Source organism: Corvus cornix, chromosome 3 (assembly GCF_000738735.6).
Source record: "Corvus cornix cornix isolate S_Up_H32 chromosome 3, ASM73873v5, whole genome shotgun sequence".
NCBI lineage: Eukaryota > Metazoa > Chordata > Aves > Passeriformes > Corvidae > Corvus > Corvus cornix.
In genome coordinates, this window is record NC_047056.1 from 15,232,031 (window position 1) to 15,255,720 (window position 23,690).

At 38.2% G+C, this 23,690-nt stretch overlaps 1 protein-coding gene across 2 annotated transcripts in view; it reads right to left on the reverse strand.

Moving 5' to 3' along the window:
• The window catches only part of FBXO11 (F-box protein 11), a 68,684-nt gene that overhangs the window by 29,330 nt on the left and 15,664 nt on the right, over positions 1-23,690 (reverse strand). Inside the window, exons 2-3 of one of the 2 annotated variants that reach the window (XM_039568006.1) lie at positions 4,551-4,678; positions 4,355-4,436 (exon numbers count right to left, since the gene is read on the reverse strand). In XM_039568006.1, coding sequence (XP_039423940.1) covers positions 4,355-4,436; positions 4,551-4,658 — 190 coding nt within the window. In that variant the 5' untranslated portion in view covers positions 4,659-4,678. Of the gene's footprint in view, positions 1-4,354; positions 4,437-4,550; positions 4,679-23,690 lie in introns of those variants that run through there. The other variant, XM_010393525.4, reaches the window with a different exon arrangement.

The following is a 23,690-nucleotide window of genomic DNA, read 5'->3' on the forward strand; positions in this document are numbered from 1 at the left end:
ACTGTGAAATATTCCTGAGTTTGCAGCACCTTTCCCTGAACATGTTCCTTGTTGTGCCCTTGTATGAATGTCTTCTTAGTGATACCCGAATACCAATTTCTTCTAAGATGCCAGAGGGGCATTTACACAGCTGACAGCTGCTCACAGCAGCATCACAGATTAGAGCCATAAACTATAGGTACGCGCCACTTCAAGCCAACAAAAATCTATGCTGTGCCAAAGGCCCAAGTGCCATCATTCCACATGCCCACAGATATTTGTTCCCACAGTATCCCATCCTCTCCCAGAATTTTTTTATTATCAGCTCCTTGCTGTAGTTCATTGCAAGCTACAGAATTGCTAGCTTGGATCACAAGGAAGGAGGCAGGAATGAATGCCCAGAAGCTGGCCAAGACACTTCTCTTCTGCAACAGCATTATTAACAGCAGATTACAAAATTATTTTTATTCAAGAAAAAACAAAACAAAGGCTTATGAGAGCCAGACTGAAGCCAGTAAGTTGGTAAAACTTATGAAATGCAAGTAGTCTGGAAAGGCCTTCTGCTCGAGACACTTGGGGAGCCTGAAGTCTGAAGAGCGTTAACAGCAGCCTGTAAGGGGAGCATGGCTGGGCATCATCAAAAAATGTTACATGCACTATCAATGTTGGCTTTTAAAAATATCCTTTTCCAATGGAGATACAAAGGGTCTTCCCTGTGTCAAACAGGCAGGAACAGTTCATTCTACAGTCCTAATTACTCCTGAAATGCATCACAGGATAATTGGACACTGCTTCTGAATTAATCTTTTTCTGGTAGCTTTCCAGTTAGATGTAGACTTCTACTGTCTTACTGAAAGCTGAAATGTTATATTGCAGATGCAAAACAGTAAATCCTCCCTAGTTTTCCATGACCTGTCTTCTCCTTTTAACACACAAATCCCTGAGGCATACAACTGAAGCAGTTACTTCTATAAATAACCTGCAAGTTTTTTTCTTCCTTTACCTACGTTAGGACCTTGAATAATTTTTTATTGAAGGGGGAAGCTCACTAATGTAATGCCTTCCCATTGCTCCAAAGTTCATACTCCTGTTTTCCTCCCTAGGCTCTACTTCAAAACTAAAATTGAAATCCAGCTGTGTTTCCTTACTGCAGGGGACAAGGACCGACTTTGAGAAAGTGTCAAAACACTTGAAAATAAAATATTTTTTTTTAAAAATTATTAAAAGTCTCAATAAACACCCTCGCCCCTGCAATTTTTCAAGTTGCATTTACTTGGAAACTCAGGCACCGCTCTCAAAATGAAGATGATGATCTTACAGGTGTTTGTTATGCTCCCTCAGTTTTATCTAAAATCCTGTAAAAGTGAGCAATTTAATTTAAATTGCCCTTCCGCTCAATTTAAGCAGGGGTTGATTTAAGATTTCTCCACTCAAATCACTGATACAGCGACTACCAGGTGAAGTTCTCCAGTATAATTTGAAAAAGCTAATTCGCTTCTTAATGTGAAGACTCTTCTCTGTATCCAAGAGAGACCTACGTGCTTTTGTTCTACAAATCCACACTTCACATCTTGGATATCTTTTGATAATGTGTCAAAGCAAGGATGCAATCAATGTGTTCTTTCTCTTAGTTTACAAAAATGAGCCAAAACAGTTCTAAAGGCTTGTCTGGCCACCAAATCAGAAGCATTTGCACGCTCCTACTCCTGACAGTTTCATGCCTATTGATGAAGTGAAGGTAACGTACAAAATACATACTCATATTAAAAGAAACCCAACCAGTTTTCCAAATGAGCATCAAAACCAGGCAAGACTAAAAACAAAGTGCAAGAGGTCATCACCGATCTTTATCTTTGCCCTCACGTAAGCTGACAGTTGAACTATTTAAGATTTAGTAAGTGTTAATATACTGCACATCTGAAAGTCAGAAGCACAGCTAGTTATGTCATTCAGTTTCCACAGGATATGCATGAAGCTAATTCAGTTTCAGTTGTGATCATTTAGCTGATAGGGACTAGCAAAGTAATACCAAGACAAAGAGCAGGGAAAGCTGCCTGAAAGTGAATTCCCTTCTTTGTACAAAGACCAAGAATGCCATCCCAAGAATCCAGAATTGTAAATTATGTCTTATATGGTTGCCTTTTTTGTCCATTTTAGTGAAGGACATGGAGACAAATAGCGTGTGCTCCTTAAGGAGGTATTTACTAAAAATCTTTTCTTGTTAAGAAGCAGAAGTACGTCAGAAACATAGCATGCATTGCTCTTGGGAAAGTATCTTAGGAAATCAATAGGAAAAGAAAAAGATCCATTTAAAAAGTCGGTAAGTTCTGTAAATTATGAGCTATGCATGTTCCTAGTGTACAGAACAATCAGTGAGTGATCCAGTAACCTCCAGTCTCAGTATGTACAGCAAAGGCATAGTTCAGTGAAAAGAGAAATTTAAAATAGCAACGCTCCCAAGCAGAACTAACTCTGAAATCTGTATTAAAACACATGTTTTTCCAACTCCTGGCTCCACTCCAGTTGGAAACTAGTTGACTGGCCTTTCTCCTTTCAATTTTGCTGAATTTTCCTCGACTCAGAGTGCGTACAACAAGGAATGGTTTTCCACCAAGAAATTTTCCTGTATTTCTAGTCCTATGCGCCTTCATTTCATCTACAGTTCTAAAATAAACAACTGCACAGCCCAAATGACAATACACAGTCACCACTCATGACAATCCAGAAAGCCTCTGCTCACAACTCAGTGACAACAGCTATCATTCATTACCTATGCCAACAAAAAACGTGAGGGGGCTGCAGGCTAAAATAAATCTCACCACAATCAATACTTGTACAAATCTACAGGAATCTCTCAGAAACTCAACAGGAAGAATAAAAAATTACCATCACCTGTACTAGGAAAGAGATTAATAAAAAATGGTTTGAGGATGACACGCCCTTCTTACACTGCAACTGGTTTGAACATCGTCTTAGAAGTAAAACTGTAAAATCACTGTTAACAGTTCCTCCATTAATTCCATGCTGGAGAAGCCTCCACAATCCCTGTACTTTCCCCACATGAGCTCAAGAATCTAGGAAATGGAATGTGCAGTGAAAGCGTGGAGAATTCCTCTGGAAATCAGTGTCATTCCTGTTGTAAAGTTACAGACCTTCACTAAAGCAAGGAAGAGAGTAAAAGCACAATGAAGAAGACAGCAAAAAAGTGAATTAAATGGAAGAAAAACTAATAACTGTCAAGAGAAACAGAGTCTGTGACAAGACAACTCTGCACAAGGCTCCAGAGAGCAAATCAGGAAAGGAATCAATGCAAAATGACATAGGTTGATGTCCAATTGGTTCTGGCTATTTCAAGAATATAAATCTAAAGTTAAATGGTTCTTAAACAGCTGCTGAAATTAAGAGTTGCTCAAAGAGGGGGAGAGTAAAACAAAGGGGGAAAAAAGAGAGCTCAAAAGACAAAAACTACATTATGGAGAAGATAGGAAACCAGAAAGAGCAGACCTCAACAGAAGCAATGAAAACAGACCCAAAGCCTTGTGCCAGCTGCTCAGTTTTAATTCACAGTATTAAGGAAGATGTGGACTAAAAAAACCAAAAGCAAGAAAAGCAGGAGAAACCCCATCAAGGGGAGTTGGTAAGCACTGGTGTTGATTTTCCAGGAAAAGTGACAGCAGATCTCCTGGAACTAATGAATGTGTCAGGCGACAAAAAACAACAGAAGCAGAGAGACTGAAAAACAACACAGAAAACAGAAAAAGCAGGGCGTGTGTGCCTGTATATATCCACAAAGTGTGTGCACACAAATAAAAGACACACACAATATAGTTATATGCACATGTATTGGATGTCTGATTATTATACAGTGTACATATACTGTAAATGTGTGCAAAAATCTATGTACATTATGTATGCAGGTATATGTGTATTGTTATTTACAAACACACAGTCTCCCCCTCTCTCCACAATGAAGTGCTATAATGACATACCCAAACTACCCCTAAAAATGCAATGAAACAATGCCATCAATATGAGAAATAGTCAATAAGGCACCACTGCAGTATTATTGCTCCTAACGGTAGCTTAGATGCAACTACACAGCACTGTGAGAATAAAAAACAACGAAAATATGCCTGCAGTGAAGCAGCCAGAACAAAGAATGACATTCTAAAAATTCTGATTAAAATCAAGCTACTGAATCTGTAGTTCAGAACAAGCTTGTTGTTTTTGCTTTTTTTTGTTTTCCCCACAAGTGTTTCTTAGTTGGAGAACACACAGGAAAACAGTTTGGGGACAATGTGTGAGGGAGAACGTGTGATGTTAAAATGGCCCCACTCCTTCTCCCTTGCTCCCTTTTTTGTACAAAAGTTATTACCTGATAAATCCTGGGATTTCCCAGATACTCTAGCACGTTTTGCTCGGTGACCAAAGTTTTCAGTAGCTGAAGTAGAGGCACCCTTTAATGAAATAAATAAGAATTAGTTCAGTCATTAGACTTAAGAAAAATACTAACTAGTTTCATATTCCTGAAACAGTAAAGTTTCCTTTACAATTAAAACCAAAGAAGTTACCTCCATACTGTTCTTTGTAGGACAAGCTGTTCTTTTAGGTAGAAGAGTTTTTCTGCGAAGTTGGTATGGACTGTTTTGTGCACCAGGACCTGATTCTTCTGCAACCATATCTGCAGGTACATCATCATCTGCAAACAAAAAAATTAATTCGATAATTGGAATTGTAGTTCTGCTTTATACCAGGAAAATGCTACAGAAATTTTCAGGTAAGTACATAGTCAGAAGGGTGGGGAGGAAGTGCTGAAGAACAGAGAACTTCTACTAAAAACAAGGTCAGAATATACACAGCATACAAAAACCCACGAGAATCTAAGTTTCTTCATGTGTACTTTCTCCATACAGACACAGCAGCTACACCAAAAGCTGCTTAAGAAAAACCAAACAACCAAAAACCTAGGTTTTTGGTTTTATGCAAGCATTGAATTCACTATGCTAATTCAATCACCTCATTACTTCAAATTTTTCACCTAACATTATCAGCAGAATGAGGAACACTGAAGTGTCAATTATTAAGTAGATGTTATCAAGAAATCCTTTAGTAAACACAGCACTTAGTACAAAACTCAAGACTGAGTTTTCCTCAAACATTCTGGGAATAGCTCAAGCCAGCACACAAAACCGTCTGTAAAATGGAGGTAGCTTTAAATACGTACATTCTCTTTACCTAAATTATACTTGAAAAAGTAAGAGCATATTTTCTCCCTGCCCTTTAAAAAAGAAGTGCAGAAAGTGTCATGAGTATAATTTTAAAGGTTTTGATTCATCAGTTTCAATTTTCCCTGTTCATATATTTATGGAACATACTTGAAACAAGCAAGAAATAATTACTCACTGCTCATGCCCTATAACTAACATTACATTATAAAGCTGCAAGAATTTTAAAAAGGCCAGAACAAAAAGCATCTAGAAAATAAATTAAAGCAAACTCCACTTAAGTAAAAGGTACACTTCCTGCAGATACTTAACTGTGAGGAAACAATTTTGTATTTCCTTTTCATTTTAATTGCTTTTTTCTTCTTAAACTAGGCAAAATGTGATGTGAAAGTAATAGCCATAAAAGCAATGCCATAGAGCCAGCAGTTTCCCTGAATATATTAGGTTGAAGAGACTAATAAAAAAAAAAAATCCACAAAAAAGAACCCAATATCCCACCATAAAACTTCCCTACTCTTCTAATACTACAGTAGTCTGTTTAAAACACAAAGCAATGCAATTCTGAAGTGACTCACTCACATTTCAAAACCCTAATCTCATTATTTTCCTAAGGGTTTCTGGTTTGGGGTTTTTTGACATAAATTATAAAACATTGTGCTTATATTAGATTATACATACCATGCAGCCTGAGCTGCTACATCAGTGAGAAAAAACACAAAACCCCAAACTATTTTTCCCCTTCCTTATCAGGTATTTATAAACTGCAACCTTGCCATGTACCATTAGAGATCACAACACTGCCACAACATCCAAATAGAGGACAGAACCTGGTGTGAAGATGAAGTTCACAAAGGCTCCTCAGAGCAATAGAGAAGAGCTTCATCAGTTCATTAATCCACCTAAAAATTAACCTGCAAGTACCTCCATGATCAGCCTTCAGGCAGCCCAGCAGCTGGTGCAGCTCAGCACAGCCACAAGATCCCATGACTGGGGAGACCCTCCAACGCTTTTGCGGCAACAGCACAGATTTTTAAGGACAGAAGTGAACTGTGAAACTCCTATCAAGACCCGCCGCTTTTTAAAAGACAGCGACCTCTGAAACTTCAGCTAGAAGCTGGCTCACACTCCCTGTCTACTGCTAACCAGGCACACCTTGCATGTGACCACTTCACTACCTAGGAAGGTTAAGTATTTATGCAAAAAGCCTGAAGGACACACTGATAGATGAACTGTAGTGAATCTTCCTGTGAAGGTGTGTCTGGCCCAGCGTGGGCATCACTGCCTGTGGGAGGTCAGTGACCTCAGAGCAGACTCAGTGCACACTCATGGTTCAGTCATTTGGATTTACCCGTTTCTTTTGCATCTCTGATCGAAAACACCCTCTCAATTTAACAAGGTAGGCAGAAGACAGAAGCTGCTACAGGAGAATTCCCAGCCTTCCCTGGCACACCAGAACAGAAAAGGAGCCGTGGGTGTGAAGCAGGCCCTGCCAGGAAGAATTCAGGCACCACCACCAGCCCCAAGGCTCCCCACAGCAAAACACCCAAATGTACTCAGACGCTGCAGCACGCTTCAATTTTGCAGCCCTTGTTTCTATTTTAGATTTGATACAGTGACTATGATTACTGTTGCTAATACACCCCAGAAGCTACCTGGGGACGTTAAGCATGGTGTCTCAAGCCCCCACTGCTCCCCTATTTTGCATTGCAGACACAAGATGACTGTCAGAACAGCTGGGTTTTTCCCCCTGTTCTGGACAGTCGGTACAACAGCTCGAAATTCACATGAAACATAGCAGAAGCATAATAAGCAAAGATAACAGGAAAAAAAAAGCAAAGCAAAAAATTTTGATCTCTCAGTAGGCGATGAAAAGGGGATGGATAAACCCCAATCAGGTCTTCAGAAGAACACCCACGGAGGCCACAAAGGACAAAATATATTACTGCTGGAAAGAGAAGGCAGAAGCCTGAGGGGTAAAATGGAAGTAAAGGTCAGTTTGGCTGAAACACTGAAGGAGTGGCTAAGCAGAAGAGGAATATATTCATTTTCTTGCAGTGTGCTTAGGAAAATGGCAGGAGTCCCACTCCAAAGATCACTTTGCTAGCACAGATGACATTAAGGGGTATGCACACATTGACAGCAGGTATCAGAAGAATTAAAATCTTCCTTTTTCCATCTGAACAGCAAGGAAGATGAGGGAAGGGTACTATGATTTCTCTCACCAGCAGTTTTTGCCACACTTCTGAGGGGCTTCTGCACAGATTTCTGGCACTTCAGGAATAACAACTGATCCTATTTTTCCAGATGCAGCCTGTGCAGTTACTGCCAAGTGAAACAGTACCAGGAAACCTGAAGGTCTTGAGTGATCTCCTACAGCAGTAGCCTTGATGCTTGGTTTTAGCCTTCCAGATGCTCCCTGTTAAGCCCTGAACAGACTAAAGCAGCTACACTGGGAGCCTTCAGAGAGATGCTGCTCACAAAGTAATGCTTCTTCAACACTGCACATTGCCCTTCCCTGAGCAAGAAAAGTCTTAAAACAGACTCCAAGAGCTCTATTTTGAAAATCCTTCCCTAAAAAACACTTAAAACATATACCTGCTTTAGAGCAGAAATATCTATTTTAAAATACAGAAGCTCAGTGCCTCCAAAATATTTTGAAAAACCATATTTTAAAGTGTAACAGAATAAGGAAGTAACATTCATAAAAAGCATTATAGTCACATTTGTTGATGATAGAAGCATAAAAGTCAATAAACAAATTTGGAAGAGTGTGTGTAATATTAATATCATCATACAAACACCTGCTGAAATGACTGCCAGATGCTGTCACAGTTTTAACCAAGTCAGTATGTTTGCAGTTTTTAAGAGATTAAATTAAGCTGAGTCTGCTCTCAAAAATATTTACCTGAATATTTTACACCAATTATACTGTATAGTAAGATAAAATAATTTCAAATAAAATCATGTTTACTGAACTTCGTGATGCTGAAATGTCAAAACCTAAATTTAAATTAAGCATTATCTCATCTGATAGTTCGAAATGACTCATGAACCTGAACTGTAACACTGTAAGCTCTAAGACCCACAAAAGACCAATAAGCACAAATACTTCCAAGAGGAAAAGAAGAAGAAAATAAATCTGCCGTTCTGGCAACTGCTGTCACTGCTTTGTATTTCCACAGATGCTGTGGAAGTGAGTACATTAAAATAAAGAAAAAATAAAATTACACAACTGACTTCTTTTGTTTCACGAAGACTTAAGTTAAAGAGAAGTGACAAAGCACTGTCAAGAGCTATTTATTAAAAAATATACACACCTAGGTCACTTCTAGAGAAAATTTATCATGTCCACAACATCTTTCCCAGAAGATGTGCATGTTGTTTCATTTCTACCTTATATGTGTTCACATAATATTTCCAAAAAGCATCTTAAATAATTTGTTGACAAATTATTTAAAATAAAAAGAAAAAAGCTTTAAATTGCCCCAAGAGACTCATCATAAAAAACAAAAAGTAGGGAGAGGGTCTCAAGGGAAGCAGTTCATACACTAATCTGTAGAGGTTGATCACTTAAGTTTTTACTCTGCAACATCACATTTTTGTGCTGTTTTCCTCTACCTTCCCCAAATGGGGCAGGAGGAGCAAAACAATACAAACAAAGACTTTTAGTCAAGAGACACAGAGTGCTGGGGGTGGCAGATACTTCCAAAGAGACACAGCATTGAAATTGCTCCTGCAGGCTGAGGGAAGAAAGTGATGAGAAGTGTAACCGACTAGTTTTAAGACAGAAAAATCCATATCAAATTGGGAGTAGATCCTAGAAGAGCAGCTCTGAAAAATAAAGTTAATCCATACTGAACCTATTTAAGCCATGATTCATCTTGTCTATCAAACAAATTTTAACAGGAAGAGCTCATTACACAGTGTTTTGAGTAGAACCAGTAAAACTTCAGAATGAAATAATAATCTAGTAAAACAAAAAAATCCCAACACTGTCCATCTTCATAACTAGAAGAAAACATGAGTTAAGCAACTAAAATGTTAACTGATACAGCTCAATTGCTCTGGATTGAGCACATCTTGCCATAAATCTGGCAAAATCCCTATAAAGCATCCTGCGAGCCTGTGAGACGACAGCCCCAGCTACTTGGTTGGATCCACTTCTGGATCAGCTCACCATTCCAACAGAGCAGAGAGGATGACAAAAGTTTAAGGGAGCAGAGAGGAAGGTGCCCCCAACACAGCTAACAATGAAGGCAAATAACTTACAGAACAGAAATACACGGCAGTTCTGTATTTGCACTTACAGCAACATCTCTGCAACAAACTGCAGACCCAAAAAACAAGCAGAACACATCCACCCACCATTTTCCTTTAAGAAGCAAGTCTCTGGGAGCAAGCTGTTAAATAAATGCATGTATCAGTGGTGTGACTGACACTCATCCTGTGTCCTTGAAAACATTCCTAACAAGTGGCTGACACTTGAAAGCAGATACAGTACCAAAACATGAAAGATACTGAATATAGAAATTGTACATTCTACTCTGCATCTCAGAGCAAAGGTTTCTCACACCAGTACAGGCTTTCCCATTGATTCCAGGCAGCATTTAAGGGTTAGTTTAAATTATGGATGGCTTAAGGTTGCTTTTGAAATGGAGACCATTTTCTTTTGAGAGCTGAGGACCTCTCTGAAGAGAAAAAAACACTAGCTAGGAATATCACCACTACAAAAAAAATCAAGGGCACCCCCAGAAACCCCCACCCCCCCAAAAGCAAACAAAACCCCTACAGAACTAAAAAACATGACATGCAAAGTTCACTGAGCTCAGATCCAATATGTCCTAAAGGCAGGAGCATTGTGGTGGTCCTTTACAGTCATATTCCACTTCACTTCAGTGGACTTGGAAAAAAAAAAAACAGTCCATAAGAAACAGGAGGCATGTATATAGCCACTCCATTTTATGTTTAACGTTAAAAACATGGTATTAAAATAACAAGTAGCTGCAAACTCTTCTGCTACTAACATAAAAGACTTTAATAAATACTGTGATATATTTTAATTACTATGGAAAGAAACTCTGCAGTATTTTTCAAGCATTATCCAGAGCAGCTCAGCTCACAGAAAGATAAAATCTAAAAGGTAATATTTTTGTAAGGTTCTGATAGCACTGGTCAATGAGAAGGATTAACCTCTGAGTGGAGACAAAGCTGTTTGGAACTGGAGAAGACCCTGCAAGAAGAAGATTCTGAGTCAGAACTGCTACTCAGAGTAGCAAGCTCTCAGTCAGAAAAGCGGACAGACCTAACATTAAAAATGTATGCTTTCTTAAAGACTACAGAAAGATCAGACTTCCTGAACGCCATATGGAATAAAGATTCTGCCTTCTGGGAAGCAACAATCAGACACAATAACCATTACTGACTACTAGAATATTTTAAATATACATACAATTTCTTACTGACAATAAACCAAAGATATACGACAATATGCAAGCACACTGTAGCTTGCAAAAGTTTCTTTGATAAACAAAAATTGTGTGGAATACCTTGAAACTTTCCTGTATGAAATTTACTTCTTAACTTGAAAGAGAGGAAAAAAATTATGCTTAAGCTATAAGTCACAGTACTTAGATAGAGCAAAATTTAAGAAACACACACATGCCACATCACCTTCCACCTCAAGAATCAAACAGCACCCTTTTTCTATCTACATTTTAAGCTTTTAAACATCAATACCCAAACAAGACATCTTACTACTCTCTCTGGAAATAGGTCGTGCAGTCACGATGGCCTAAAGAGTAAGAATAGATCAGACATTCAAACTCAATCTGTACTTATCCAGGAGCTCATGTTAATTTTACAACATATTCAGAAGTATTCTCTACAAGAAGAAAAGTAACTACTTCCAGCTACATAAAGAGTTTCTTACAGCTGAGATTATTTCTTAGTGTTATTCTTAGATAAAAGTTAATTTCCATAAGAACCTAAGAATCTGATCTTTTCTCCTCCTCAGCACACTGTGAAGCCCACTACAGCAATCTTCACACAGGTCACTCCAACCAGACAGAGAGAAAACACTCCCTCAAAGGTCTGCTAGGTCAGCTGGCCCCCCCAAAATGCTGCATAGGAAAACATGGTTTACACAGCAAGGCAAAAACTTCAGTTCTTAGAGCTGGCACAAAACAGACTAATAGAAAAGGAGACAACTGGGAAAGATAAACTGGCTGCAAGCCCAAGACTTGTCCACATCTATATTTCTTAAAAAATTATCAACAGTCACAGCTATTCACATCTTTACACTTCATTCCCTGGGGAGTTTGCAGTCCAAAACCAAAACTAGCACAAAAAACATGTGTGAACACTAGTTAAAAAACCCTCCAGGTACTATGAAGAATATATTCCTTTTCAGAAGCCAGGAGCAAAAAGTGATAACTAGGATTTGATGAAAAAATCTGGTTTCTTTCCACAACTATGCCCCCAAAACAGCTATTTAACATCAGGTTAAAGACTGAATTTCTAAAAAAGTCACTAACATGCACATTTTTATTAGACATACAGAATAATAGTGCAAGTACCTGCATACTTGAGGTACTTTTTAAGCAACACATTTTATAGAGGGAAGAAAAAGATCTTTTTCTTAGAACAAGCAGCTCTAATGATCAGCACTAGCATGTAGAACTGATAAACTAGAATTAGAAGACAGACTTTTTTTCTGTTTTTTTGTTTTTTTTTTTTAAATTACACTGTTTTCCGAAACTGATGAAAACTGTATTACAGCATCATCTATAACATTTAGCAGAGTAATAAACAGCTCTCCAGGTGGCTGCTGTGCAAGTATTAAGGCAACTTCCCTCCCTGATTAATAGGCAGCTTGACTTCTGCTCTGACAAGCTTTCATTGAGAAGGGACAAGGAACCCTTTTTGGGTGCGTTCCTCATTAAGAAAGCAATACTTTCAAAGCTGTGGCCTTGCTGCATGGTTCCTTGATGCTACAGTGAAAAAGCTGAAGAAGTGGATTTTAAGGTTCAGAAATACAGTGTTAAGAGCCTTTCATTGTTACATTTCTGAATGACACTAAATAAAATAAGACTAATACTACAAGCTGATTTTTTTTTTTTTTGTCTATTGTGACTACTGTACTCAAGATTCCAACTAGGACCAATTAAAATTTCTACCCGGCCATATTGCTTCATTTGTTAGGGCAGTCAAATTACCAGTCTCAAAGGTCATCTCCCTCTCTGGCTGAAATACAGCAACTTTCATCTCATTAGAAAAGCACAGCCAGTGAGAACAACAAAAACACACTCAAATAGGTTCAAGTATTGAACCTTTGGTTACTTTATTTTGACCAGAAAGATGTTTCTGATAAATCCTCATATTTCAACTTCAGGCAGTACTTCAAGGTGCCTGAACAAAGAGGGGAGAATGGAAGCCTGTGACCACACCCTTGGGGGCTACAAAAAATTCCAAAATCCCATTTTACCAGGAAATAAAGAGTCTCTCAGACAGGAAGGAATTAAGATATTCTCCAATAGCAACACCAAAGTCACCAGAACATGTGAACAGAAGAATTGTGGAACCAGTCACTGGTACTTAAAAAAAAAAAAAAAAAAAAAAAAAAAAAAAAAAAAAGGGCAAACACAACCCCCACCAAAACAAACAAGCAACCAAATAAACAAAGCATTAAAAAAAATACATTAACAAGCCCAGAGAACTCATTTCCATGAACAATGATGTCAGTCAAATGGCTGGACATTAACAGGATGAAAACCAGCCTCTAAGACTCAGGAGAAAAATGTTCTAACTAGCATATGTACAATTAATAAGAGATACTTATTTGTGAGAATAGATTATTTCTAATAAGCAGAGAGTAGCTGAACTATGAAGCAGGAACCTTACCTTCTTTAATTAGACTAAGTCTGGATATTCTTGATACCAGTAACTCCAGAAAAATAATTAGAAGTATGTGATTTCCTCTTTGTATTAACTTCTAGCAGCAATTATGATCAGCCTCTCCTCCTTTAGCACTGCTGAACTGAAGAAGGAGCATGACACTATTCATTTCTTCTCTAGTTGAGTTTCTGGTATCTTTGAAAAAATTTGGGGCAAACCCACAGTATAGGAATGAGTAAATTCAATGAGAATGCAGAGATTTCACTTAACACATCCACAATTTACACTTCCAAGTTTTCTACAGTCCATAACTGATCCAGATGAAGAAATTTGCTGTGATCCATGCGAAACCAAGAGAAACATGGCTCCCCTTGAAAGAGCAATAAAACAATCCACAAGTCTCATTATGAATCAACACTACTGCAGCTACTTAAGCATAACCCCTGTAAAACACCATCTCAGGGCACAATCATTTCACCCAATTTTCAGGAAATGAAAGCCTCCCACAGATTTCGCTGTCATGAGCCACATCTGCAGAACACTGTTGTAACACAGGCAGAAAAAAAAAAAACAAACAATGTATCTCCTGCTACGAAGAATAGTAGCAGATTTGGAGATTCTTGCCATGCAAAGCCAACTGCCTTCTATGGACTCTCCATCAGACGTGACTGACATCTATCAATACATTGGCCCAGCTGAAACTTCATTATGTCAGAGAGCAGTTTTGACGAACCTTAGGAAATTCCTGGTTTAGTGTTTCAGAATTAAAAGAGCTTCTGAAATGCCTAGCATGACAAGGAAAGGCAGTCATGGATCTGTCTTGCAGTGGCAAAAAGGCTAAAGAAAAAAACAACCAAGATGAAAGGCCAGACAATTCTTTTTGTGTGCTGGATTCCAAGGAGTACAGTCAGTATTATTTCCTCTAAGAAAGAAGCATGAGGAGGAAAACTGTATTAATAGTATCTTAGAGCTTACTGGGTTCAGCTGTCTTTCTTCCCTACTATACCAAGCAAAGTTTCCAAGCTGACCATTAGTCTATGAAGAAGCAGAGAAACACCAAACAGTCCACAGGGGAAAAATACGGACCTTGTAACCTTGACAGATAGCTGGGAGGAAAACACACCTTGTGCTAATACTCCTCACAATTTTGGATGTTCAACAGCATGTCTCTAGAAAAAGACAACTGTGCAAACTGCAAAAGGAAAAAAATATTAATCCTGCTACCTTTTTTGGCTATTTCCCCTTACTAATACATTGATATTAAACAAGCACACTGCCTTCTCCTGCTGCCCTAGTACTACAATCAACACTTACACAGAATTTCAAATGTTACAGCTGAAATGAAAAAAACCCAAACAAAACCCAAAGAAATTCCGGTACATACACCCCGCAAAGGAACTGTGAAATACCATTATAAGAACAACATAACTAATAACAGTATACTGAAAACTTAAATACATTAGACTGGAGACAAAAAAAACAATTTTAAGAAATCATTAGTTTCTGACAAATTATTGTATTCACCAAAGAGACACCCTATTATAAGATATAGATATTTTTAACCTTTCAAGCAAGGCTATTTAATGAAAATAATATATATATGTATGTTATTATGCCAGAAACATGCACACATACAAAAAGGAAAGCAAGCATTTATTATCCTTGAATTAGTCAAAAATATGTTGTACCTAATATATGCTGTAGCAAGGCTGAATTTTACAAGCCTAACTGTGGGAAGGTTTACAGACTTATCTGATCCTTACTTTGAAAACTTCTCAACGACTGTTCCTATTGTTCTATTCCTTAAATTACCAACTCCAAGGTGCCTGTCAAGAGCAGGAAGGCATGGTTCTGTTTTGCTTCAGGGAAATAACTGAGAAAATAATGTGTGGAACCAGAGCAAATGCCAAGTATCATTGGGGTGCAGGAGGCAAATACTTATTTGCCAGCATATATGTTATTAAGATGGCTTAAGAAATCTGTCATCAAACTATAAAACACCATTGCAATAGTCAGCATCTGATTCAAAACTAAATTTGTTAAGAGCTACAGTAAAAATAAAAAACTGCTGATAACACCAACTACTGTAGGACTAAGGCCCTACCTAAACCTAAGCTGCTTTGAGACAAAGTGGATCCTATACATAGCACAACTATCATTACTCAAACCTTTTGCTCTGGGAGATAAAGGCTAAATAGCTTTTCTTCCAAGTTTTACAGTATTAATACATAATTTAAAGACAAATTGGAAGAACAGATCATCTGTTTTCCACTGCCAACATGTGTTGCAAAACAAACATGAGGAAAGCTGCAAAGAAGGTTTGGTATTATACGTTCAAGGAAATCGTAGCACAGGGAGGACACTGTTTTTCCTTGCCCTGTAGACTAGGGATCTCCTACGCACCCCAATCCAGAAGTTACTGCTCTTGCATAGCTGGAGAGGAAAAAAATAATAAAATTACATCCTGATTTTATTAGAAAACCAAATGGCACAGTTTTGATACATTAATCAAGTTTTTACCTTTGTTTTTGTTTTCTCTGCTTTTAAACAGAACTTTTTTAAAACCAGGTTTATTTTTACAGAAACACACTTATTTTTTCAAACCTAAACACTGAGTGAATTCTGTACACATTAAGTTATCCAGCCCATTCCACAGCACTGCATAACCAACCATCCCACGACACTCAGCTGGTTTTAACTTTCCCGTTTTCAACTGCAAGGAAAACAGGCTGTCAGATGCTGACTGATTATGTATTTTTGCCATTAAAAGCAATATCATGCATGAAATGCTGCATCAATGAACTTCTAAAAGCTTTTTTTAAAGTAGCTATTAAATTTCCATTAGTATTTTCTATTAACACTGTCATTTCACATCGTGAGGAGCTGTTAGATATCTATACACATAAACCCATGTGCATTCAAACTTCAGAAACATGTTTTTAATATACAACACAACTGATTTTGTTACAGGAACTCTGCTTTTGGTAAAACTTCAGAGACTAAAACACCAGCAACTGCAACTGTCAAGGTGTGTGGGTGGTGGTGCAGGGCAAAAATCTGTGTATTTGGCTGTTAATGATATCTTTTGGTAACTAATTACACTAACTGCAGATACATTTTTCCTGATAAATTCTGAAGTTAAATGTAATGGCTGCATAATTTAAGAGCTTCCAGAATGAGACTTTTTGCACCGAACACTCTCAAGTTTAAAACCGCAGATGATGTCCTGTTATCTGATGAACTATTTTCAACTACTGACAATTTCATTTAAAAATAAATCTAGCTTCTTTTCTCAGCATCTCTCAACTGTTTTTCTTATGGTCCCAATTTGACTAAAGCTCTGTTACACTGAACAATATGGAAATGCCCAACTAAAAAAAGAAGCCCTATAGATTCCTCCTTGCCAAAAGAAGTAGAAGCTTATTATTTCCATTTCAAATTTATTCTTAACAACATTAAGAGGCAATAAAGTTTAAGCAGGCAGAGTAAAGCTTTATCACCTGAGAGCAAGCATTAAGTCATAAAATTGAAAGAAACTACTAATTTTTGGTTTTGTCAAAATTGTCCAGAAATACTGGAAGTTTTCAAAAGGGCTGTTTTTCTTCCTCCACTGTCTTGTATGTCTAGTCTTTCTGTATATCTACAGCAGAACCCTGAACTTTTTATTTCTTAAAGAGGTCCTCTTTCTCATGCACCTGAACTCCCATTTTTAGTTTCCCAAATTCTGGATATTCACTCATTTTACAACCAGACAGAAGGGGGTTTTGTCATTTATTCTGTATCCATTTTGAAGGTCTGAGCCACTACACTTCCTACAAACTTCCTATAAATTTGTCATGCCTCAGCATGGTAAATTTCTATTCAAGAAAGTATTTTTAAATCATGTGCATTAACTGTAAAGGCTGTTTGAACACATGCAGCAAAAAGCAATAGGGAAACAGTATGGTTGAAGAAGAGCCCAGTGACAGCGCCTTCCATCCAGACTCTCAAAGCCCTTCACCACACACAGTAATCCTGTGTTGTGAGCCATTAAAAGACAGATTGAAACAGACATCAAAAAATAAACCCTATGCTAAAAGGCCACAAGGACCTAAAGAGGTTTTAAGAGGAAGAAATGTTCTTTCTCACTATGCCAAAAAATCAGAGATAATCTAGAAGTTGCACATTAAGATGGTCAGTTTTCTCCTTTCATGTCTGCACAGCTCCATCATTATACACTGACCTCAAATATCTTCTCTCAGATATCTACACACCAAGCAGCATATTTACACACCAGGACACTTTAGAGAGTCAGTGGACAAAATACATGCAGAAAAAAAGGAATTGATAAACTCTTTTTCTGGTTATTTTACCTACATTTCCCAATTTTTTTTCCAAAGAAAGATTTAAAAAAATTAAAAGACTGATTAGAAAGTATTCAAAGATGTCAAGATGTGCCATGACAGCCATCCTACACTGAGGGTCCCCTTCACGTCTTAACTAGTGCTGACTACCCCCTCTACCCCCACATTCCCAATGAGCCTACCCAGTTTGATCTTGACCCTTTCAATAATTTTTAGTGTTGATGAAAAGTTAAATGTGTACAAAACAAAATGTAGCCGTGTGCATATGCATAGCTGTCAAGGCATTCTTCTGGAGACAAATTTGATATAGACACAAAAACACATTGTGAGAGAGGAGTCCCAGGTGTACAGACCTGAAACAGTTCACTGATCCACCAGAACAGATAACAGCCCCTGTTCAGCCAAACTAATTTTACTTAGTACATCAACGGACTAGGTCAGTCACAATAACTTGGCTGAAGAGGGCTATCATTTCATAGTACTAATTTATTGTGGTTTTTAGGTCATCTGACTACATCCTTAAAAGGTTGCAGGAATAAAGAGTATTAACATTAAGAAGGAACATCGTATTACAAACGAGACAGATGGCCAACAAACCTTCAGATAAGTTCTGTATGACAAATAATCTTATAGATAATTATCTCTTCTGTAGGACAAACGGCTCAAATATTTAAACTAAAAACAAAGACTTTCTTGGCCCAAAGCACTGCAGAAGCTCACTGAGTTTACAGCTGTATACAAACAAGGTGAGAAAGCATTTAAGCACTGGAGGGACACCAGAAAAAAAAAAAAATCCATACGGAGATTTTTTTTTTGACTGTGAGGGTGACTAAGCACTGGCACACGTTGCCTGGAGTTTGTGGAGTCTCCAAACTAAGTGAACGCTTTCCACCAAAGCCATGGCCATGGCTTTGCTAATGTGGCAAAGGCAGAAGGCACCATCAGAGAACAATTCAATCACTGCTTGACTTCAGCATTCTCATAATGGAAATGCTCTCCCATTCCTGCTTAACATACCAAGACCTGAAGTATTTACCCTCCACATTTCTATCACAAGGCCTTACCACTGGCCTTCACTGATGCTCCAATCCAACTGTTTTGCTATAAAACACAAGTTTGTAGTACTTCAGCATCTCAAAAACCTCAGCCCATTTTAACTCTGCTGAGTACTCCACACTTCTAAAAAAATCCCAGCCATCATGACAGGAAGACAGACTGCAGTATTTTCAACCATACGCATGTAAAACTACATTGCTACATGAATGTGGATATTTTCCACACCAGTGTTACTACGTTAAGTTGTCAAATAATCTGTATCAAAATATATTTTGTCAGCAAAAATCTATTATGAAGCAATACTATTTTAGGTTAAGTCAAAGCATCCTCAGCACAACAATTTAAAGATTTGATTAGAAGTACTAAAATGTAACTTCTTAAAGTTACAGAAACTCCCTCCTTCTCTTAGATTTCCATAATATATACATTACATCATTCGTTCCCAACTGTCGGAGTCAGTTTAATTTCATCATCTTCCTGGTCCAGAGGTTTGAGAGGAGATAAACACCACTACTGTGCATTTTGATCCAGAGTTAGGCTGTAAAACATCCCAGGGCCCTTCTATGCACTTGACCAGGCAAGTGGAACATTACCAAGTCTTTATCTGTTTGTTTTTAAATAAACAGTGTTTTTGTAGAGGGAGAGCAACTGATAAGGTACTTGTAACAAAAAGCTGTTTTAAAGAAGCAGCAATGTTTACAAAATTGAATGCCGATGCGTAACTGATAGAAACATCCTTCCTTTTCAGTATCTTTAATTGTATCTACAGAAAAAATCTGAAGAGATCAGTCTCAAAGACAATTTGCAGAAGTTTTAAACAGGAGGACTCAAGCTGCTTCTCTCCTCACCTTTCCACATTAAAGACCAAAAGGTAATGAGGTATTTGCGTTTACCTGGATGACCAACATGAAGAAGTAAACAAACCACTGCATGACTGTCTGATCTTGTTTACACTGCTCAAACATGGTTATAACTGAAATAAAAGCTTTGATTACAGAGCTACAGGAGAAGATTCATCCCTTACTGCTAGAGCTGAGAAAGAAGGGAAGATAAACTCGAAGACATCCATCAGACCTTTAAGAGAATTAAGATTTCAAAATCTGCACTGCAAGGTGGTAGCAGAGCAGGGGTAACCTCCATCTCTGTTCAGAAGTGAAGCCCTCCCAGGCACAGTGAGCTGAGCAGAGGCCATGGTCCAGCCAGGAAGGTACCCCTGAGCTGTGCCTTGTGAGCTCTCTCATGGCTCAGAAAGGACTCCAGGATATCTGCAGCAAGCTACATTCTCTTCCTGCTCTTCCTCTCCCCATCTCATGCTCTTTCAGTCATTTCTGTTCAGGCCAGGATGAATGACATACAAGTGCCACCTACTTAAGGGTGATCTTCAAAATAGTGTCTACCCCCCCACCCCCATGTCTTTCACCTGGAATGAGGCAATACTTACGCTATTACTGTACACCATCTTTGCACAAATCTGTGAGTGTCCTGCTGGTACAGAAAGATAAACCATTTTTTCTCCATATTATTAAGCTCTCAGCATTTACAAAAATAAAATTTAAAAAAAAAAAAAACCAAGAAGTGCTACTGTGCCAATTCATGGTTTCAAGGATCTTTGCAGCTGTAAATAGAAGTATGCTGGAACACATGCTGGCTGAACACACTGAAAAACTCACCTGCTAGACAAGATCACACCAGCTAGAAAGTCAGAGTAATAATATATTCTACCTCCTACACCTTCACTCTAAATTACAGTCAATTTGCTAAAAGCGAAGCCACACACAATCACTCTCCCTTACAAAGTATGTTCTGAAACTAATGAATCTACAGGCTGCACTAAGATGGTTATATAACATCACCAAATTGAATTTATTTTCTGGGCCCTATTTTCTGTCAGTCTTTATAATCATCACCTCAGTTTCAGTTTCCTTCATCAAGTCATCCTGTCACAGTTTCACCTGTTCTGAATTTACCAATCTGACACACCTGCAAACTACTCAATTGTTCCATTGTTATTAATGTGCAGTAGCAGCTGGAAACAGCCAAGTCAGTCACTTCAAACACTTGCAGCAGGGGGAAGAAACCCAAGCTTACCCTGAAGAGCTCATGGACACGGGTGCAAGCAAGACTAGAACAGGAGAAAGCAGACAACAAGGAGGCACAGTGAGTTTGTTTTCATATGGGCTTAGACTGGTTTGTTGACCACGCAGTGTTTTGGGGTTACATGAACAACGTTCACATCTCTGTCTCTGCTGGTTTGCTTACAGCCACTCCTTCTCCTAAATGATAATCTGGGATGAGATGATGACACATTGTTTTAAGAACGCTACACTCAAAAACTAGCTTGAAACTGCTGGAGTCAAACCAGAAGTGGCTGCTGCCATCTTGGCACACTTCACCTGATTCATGAGTTAAAGGATTAACATCTTTCAAAAGCAGGTAAGGAGGATTTAAAAGACATTGCTACTTATATTCTTTCACACATGACTACTGTAAAGCAAGGGTAGGAAAAGTATTTTCTACTAACTCATTTAAATACTACTGAAAATTGCTGGTGAAAATAAAGGAGGATCTAGGCAACCAGTTTCCAATGTTTGATTTGAATTACACTACCATGTGTTAGCACATAGAAGATCAATTCAGTACCAAAAGTCCTTAATTTCATTAACCACACTTATCCCACATTTTTCTTTACTGAACTTGACAACTATACAGTCACACTTGTTACAGTGCAACTGAAGTTTTCATAGAGCAGCACCTCCTCCCTCCAACCCAAAGCTACCAAAACCATCTCAATGCCACTCATGTGCTTCTGAAATACCACTCTCAAATGGGCTTTGGGAGTTTTCCCAGCAGTTAAACTGGGAAGAAAACACACATCCGACGGTTTCTACAATCCCAGTTAAGGGCCAGACATGTGGGCATTATCCAAACCCTGTGAACCCAAAAGCTTGCAGCCAGCACAGCTAGAAGGTAGGCTACAGAGAAATACACCTTGAAGAACTCTGTCACTGTACAGCAGGCTGCTTGACAATATTTTTTTTCCTTAGATGTCAGACCATATGCCACCACTGATGACTAACAAATAAGGAACACAAAGAAATTTTGGTACATCAGTCAAACCATGGCTGAAAAACCATGAAGCCTGACATCAAACCAGGCTGCTATCTTTGAAGTGTAGTACTTAACAGTCAGTGAATTATTTCATGCCAGTGCTGTGTGCATTTCTGATACTGGCACAAGATGAGAAACAGGCCAGTGACTGAACTATGATGGAATGAACTTTTACTTTCATTTGATAAACAGTAGACACTAGTAGCAGATGGATGCATTGCACTGTCTACAGTGATATTCTGGGGAAATATAATGGTAGTTGGACTGTCCAGTTATAACCAGAAATCAACAACTAAACAAAGCTGAGACATCACTGTAGAGATTAATTTCCCTTAACAGATGCCTCTTATTTACCACTGCCAGAAAAAAATATTCTACTTTATATCTCAGACTCTCAAAGGACTTACAGGAGGTCCTGTCTTCGGTGGAGGAAAGTTCAAGACTCTTGTCACACAGCAAGACCTATGTATGTGTGAATACATATACTAGCTAATTAAAAACAAAATAAGAGCCAACCTTAAATACTTAGAAGAGGAAGAGTCAGAGCCACTTCATTCTGCTTCTGTCTTCTCATATTTCCGGTATAATTTGATCCTGGAGAACAGCAGTGCTTCAGGGAACACGGGTCAATGCCAACAATTCAGCACCAATCTAATACTAACCATCACTTCTAGAGACAAGAGGGTTTTTATTGACTCCCTAGCATCTTTACCTTGAAGGGAGCCTCTGAAGTGTCTGAGTGTTCCTAGAGAAAAACCTTGCATGCAAAGCATCTACAGACTGATGATCCCATCTTTACACAGTCACTCCATATCGCCCTTCTCTGCAGACCAATGCCTATCATGGGATAGCAAGACTATAGATGCAAACTCAGAACAATGAATCACAGCGAGTTTCAAACCCTACACAGGCAGAAGGTGCAAGACACTGTCCATTTGGAAGCACAAAAAGCCCTGCATTACACAACCATGTTTACCTAGTCTGTGAGATCTGAAGTGCCAACACAGACACGAGCAGATTCAGTATTGCTACAGACTCAAAAGAAAAGAATCCTTCCTGAGTTGCTCTTAAATCACAAGCATTCAAAACATTTCTAGCAAGTGAAATATATTTTGTGCACTCGACTTCAAGTATGCCACAAGGGTCACGAACACAGTTAAATCCAACCTACTAAATAAATGGGTATCTCTCCCCACTGAACTAAAACATACAATACTTGTCAACTACTAATTACACTGCATCAAGCACAGCATTCTTACATCTCTGTTCACTGCTTTTCTTAAGGCAAAACTGGGATATTCTCCATGTTCTAGTATGTATCAAAGATAGTTTAGAAGTGCATTGAGCTTTGCCATGGCTCCCCCCTGTACTTTGGTTGAGCACACGGATTATTAGTCATCTTTGTTATATTCATGCTCGACATGACTAAAAAATTGTCTTAAGATGTATTCTAAGCAACTGTCAGATTGAATTCTTGACATGTTTATTCTCAAACTATGGCTAATTTAAAAAACAAACTGTTCACATTCTATAGGTTGAACAAATAAACTTACATGAAAAATGCTAGTATATTTATTGAAATCATTTGTTCATATGTAATTTTATGACCGTTTTATGTAGAATACAAATTTTAAGAATAATTCTTTAAAATACTGCATTATGTCTCACCATTCTGTAGTTAATCAAGAAGTTACCTACAGTGACCTTTACTCATTTTCCTCCACATATACCAACATCCATCCTACATTCAGATGCTGTAAATATGGTGTTTTGGATTCACTTTCTGAGGTTTATATGATTACTCAGGTTTTGTTCACAACTTCAAAAACTAGTATTTTGGAAGGAACAAGTGTTGCTTCCAAGAACTTTTACCTTAATTGACATGGGCAATCTAGCAATCCATACTCCTGAAAAAACAAACATAGGTACTCTCTAGAAGGAACAGTCCACAGGCAACTCCAGGCCTTGCATACAAGAGAGGCAAGAGGCTCTTGGCACCTATAAGCAACATACACCTGCTCCTTTTAATTAAACATATAGAGAAGTACATCGTGCACGACCAGATTGAGCCCCAGTAGAAATACCA